The sequence below is a fragment of the Lampris incognitus genome, chromosome 15 (assembly GCF_029633865.1).
Source record: "Lampris incognitus isolate fLamInc1 chromosome 15, fLamInc1.hap2, whole genome shotgun sequence".
In the NCBI taxonomy this organism is placed as follows: Eukaryota; Metazoa; Chordata; class Actinopteri; order Lampriformes; family Lampridae; genus Lampris; species Lampris incognitus.
This window is the reverse complement of record NC_079225.1, coordinates 27,470,648-27,473,648: the sequence shown is the minus strand read 5'-3', so window position 1 is coordinate 27,473,648 and position 3,001 is coordinate 27,470,648. Positions and strand designations below refer to the sequence as shown.

The window sequence follows — 3,001 nt, the reverse complement described above, 5'->3', positions numbered from 1 at the left end:
TATTCTTATTTCTGATGCTACCCTTATGCTCAGTGATCTCAATTCTCAACCACAGATCACCACCAAGTGGCTGGATTATTCAATTCTTGCATATCAGACAAGGGCCCTCTGGGAGAGCGGGGCCCGTTTCAGCTGAAACGGATGACACATAGCTAAGGTCGCCAATGCTGAGAGCTCAGTTGACCGAGAAATAAATGGATCGTTTCAGGAAGTGATTAATGATATCCGTGTATCATTCGATCATTTCATACCCGAAATAGAATCCAAAATCAGAAAACCAATGATACATGAATAGATTCAGTTCAGTTCATGATGTTAAAGAGCCGGTGAAAAAAATTAGTGCATGGTGCATTTTTCACCAAATTAATGTTTTTGCGGTATTATGTTTGTATTTATGTGCCCTGATTGTTCTTGTGATCGAGAGGGCATCTTATACATAAAAAAAATCATTACTGCGAGGTACTTTGCATACAAAAAAGTCCTCAAATGGCCATGTAACTTAATAATTCAATATTTATTTACAAGCAATTTTAGTGGTCATTTCAGAAGCTGTAGTATGACAATGAAATGTCATAAATATATATTCACAGTAGACAATAAAGGCAAATGAATTATTCCAGATATATTTGTGCCTCAAAAATATTTGGGTAGTGATTTGTTCTTTTGTTTCTACTGTTTGTTTTCCTAAAACAGCAAATGTACCTGTGTCAACTTCTAATTGTTAAGGGCATAAAATAAACAAAAATTGATTTTTGCCCTGACACGTTAGGAAATCTTTTAAATTACCATACCATTTATATTCAAACATGTTTCATCAAAATATCATCTATGAGTCTATCATGTTTCCAAACACCCGGCCTTAAAAGCATTTTCCTGAAAAAAAAAATCATTACCAAATTTATTCTTGTGACACTCCAGAACAGCCAATGAAGCATCCTTTCTCTGTTTTTAATCAAAAAATGTCAAATTTCCTTTAAAGGCTTAAAGCTGAATTAACACATGAAGAAACACAAAAGCAAAAAAATTTAAAGCCAGACTATTACATGTATGTACCATTAAAGAGCAAGCAATGATGCACAGTTGCTGAGGTCATCGGTGTGCACCACGGAGCTGAAACTCTTTTGATGCTTGTCATGAGAGACTCCCAAACCCAACACAAACATGTGTGATTTAGTATCAGACCAAGATCCTACTTCATCAGAAAAAAAAACAAGCACAACACTTTTTTTCCCATTCAGTACTGACACCCTCACACTTGCAATGCAGCCATCAATGGTGACAACCCATTCCCTGTTGTGTAATTGAGGTTTGACATGGCTGTTAGGTCTCACCGTTAAACATCTACCTGGTTACATATTGCTTAAGATGACAAGCATGTTAAATGGTATGAATGAAAAGAATATCAATGCAGTGGATTCCTTTGCATTGCAACACTCCATTGATTCGATGATATTAAGTTTTGTATATTGCTATAAATAATTGTGCTTTTAATGCTTTTAATAAAAAATATACTTGAAAATAATACTACCAATAATGAGAAAAAGTGCTCAACTATTTTTCAGTGGTTCAATGAAATGGAGTGTTGGTGATCATATTAAATCACTGTACTGAACCACAATACTTATTATAATGAAAACGGCAGTTTTATCATACTGTGGTTCAAGTATATAATATTCTAGTACAAGTGCCGCAAGAGTTCCAAACCCTATCAAGCAGTGGGAATATAAAGTGAAGAGATGATTTGGTCTTATCTAGATTAAGTGGTTTCTGATGACCTGCACGACTGTCCTCGATTTCAAACTAGTGGTCAGAGAGGCACAACAAACAGATAAGTACATTAGGCAAAAAAAAAAAAAAAAAAAAAAAAAAGCTCTCGCACAGTATCTTCATGATCACATTATTTTGATGAGGTTTTTCTAACTAAGGCCCCATGTTAGCAGTTAGGGAGGTAGAAAACATCATTGTTTTATACTTTACGCTCTAACAGATTGGTAAATTCTCGTATAAAGAAATAAAAGATAACTAGCCTTAATACATAATACAAAATCAACATCTGCTGTCAAGCATGTAGTGTCCCAAAAATAATTGCAGTTAATTGCAGTTAATTCCTTTGCTGGCATTCCCTGTACTTGAGGCCAGTAATCAAACACTGCCTGCTACATTGACAATGTCAATATCTTGAGACACTGACATTAAGAGCAAGACATACACACTGTGGCCACTGCCGTTTTCAGCAATAGCAATATCAGCATTGCAATCATGTTGTATGACCATTGCTATGCAACTGGTGTTTCTAAGCCGGGAAAGGCTAAGAACAGTGTCCATCTTGTTGTGTGCTATGGTGATGTAATTGAAGGCATTTTTGCATAATCACAGGCAACACCACTCAGCGAAGAGTTGCCTGTAGACAACCTGGAAATTCCCTTATACAAGTGGTGCTGAGAGCAAAGAAACATGTTATGCATCCATGTCCATATTGTTCAGGGCCTGCAATTCACAAATCAAACACTGCTGCTCAGTCCAATGTCTTCCATGACAGATTTTCCCTTTTTCTTGATTGACATTACCATTTTCCATAAGAGCAGGAAAGTCATAACAAAAGCATCTAGTATTTCATCTAGTATTTTGACCACTTCTCTCCTGCACACACATTTCACAAATAGGTTTTTAAAATGCACGTATGCCTAATTTGATCATTGGCAGGTTTCAGGACTCGATCTGAGCAACCTAGATTGAAATCCGTATGTTACAAACGATTGGCCAAAACACTTTTGGAACTGGGGTTAAAGGGAAAACACCATGTGACTTCCCCCTGGATCAGCTTATCTCGGAATGGCTTTGATGACCCATTCTGCTGTGGGGTTCAACTGCAGGAGGTCCTTCATATATGTCTCCTCATCCAGGCATCTCTCCTCTGAGGGAGGGCGGGAAGTAGAATCGTGTGGGTGGTTTGGGGGGGATATGATGAGAGTTTGTGGGCGGGGGGGTAGAGAGACAGAGG

At 37.4% G+C, this 3,001-nt stretch overlaps 1 protein-coding gene across 3 annotated transcripts in view; it reads right to left on the bottom strand.

Moving 5' to 3' along the window:
• Positions 1 to 504: 504 nt before the first annotated feature.
• arhgap18 (Rho GTPase activating protein 18) overlaps positions 505 to 3,001 on the bottom strand; it is a 40,888-nt gene continuing 38,391 nt past the window's right edge. For all 3 annotated transcript variants that reach the window (XM_056294478.1, XM_056294479.1, XM_056294480.1), the window contains exon 18: positions 505 to 2,914. In XM_056294478.1, coding sequence (XP_056150453.1) covers positions 2,823 to 2,914 — 92 coding nt within the window. In that variant the 3' untranslated portion in view covers positions 505 to 2,822. The remainder of the gene's footprint in view (positions 2,915 to 3,001) is intronic.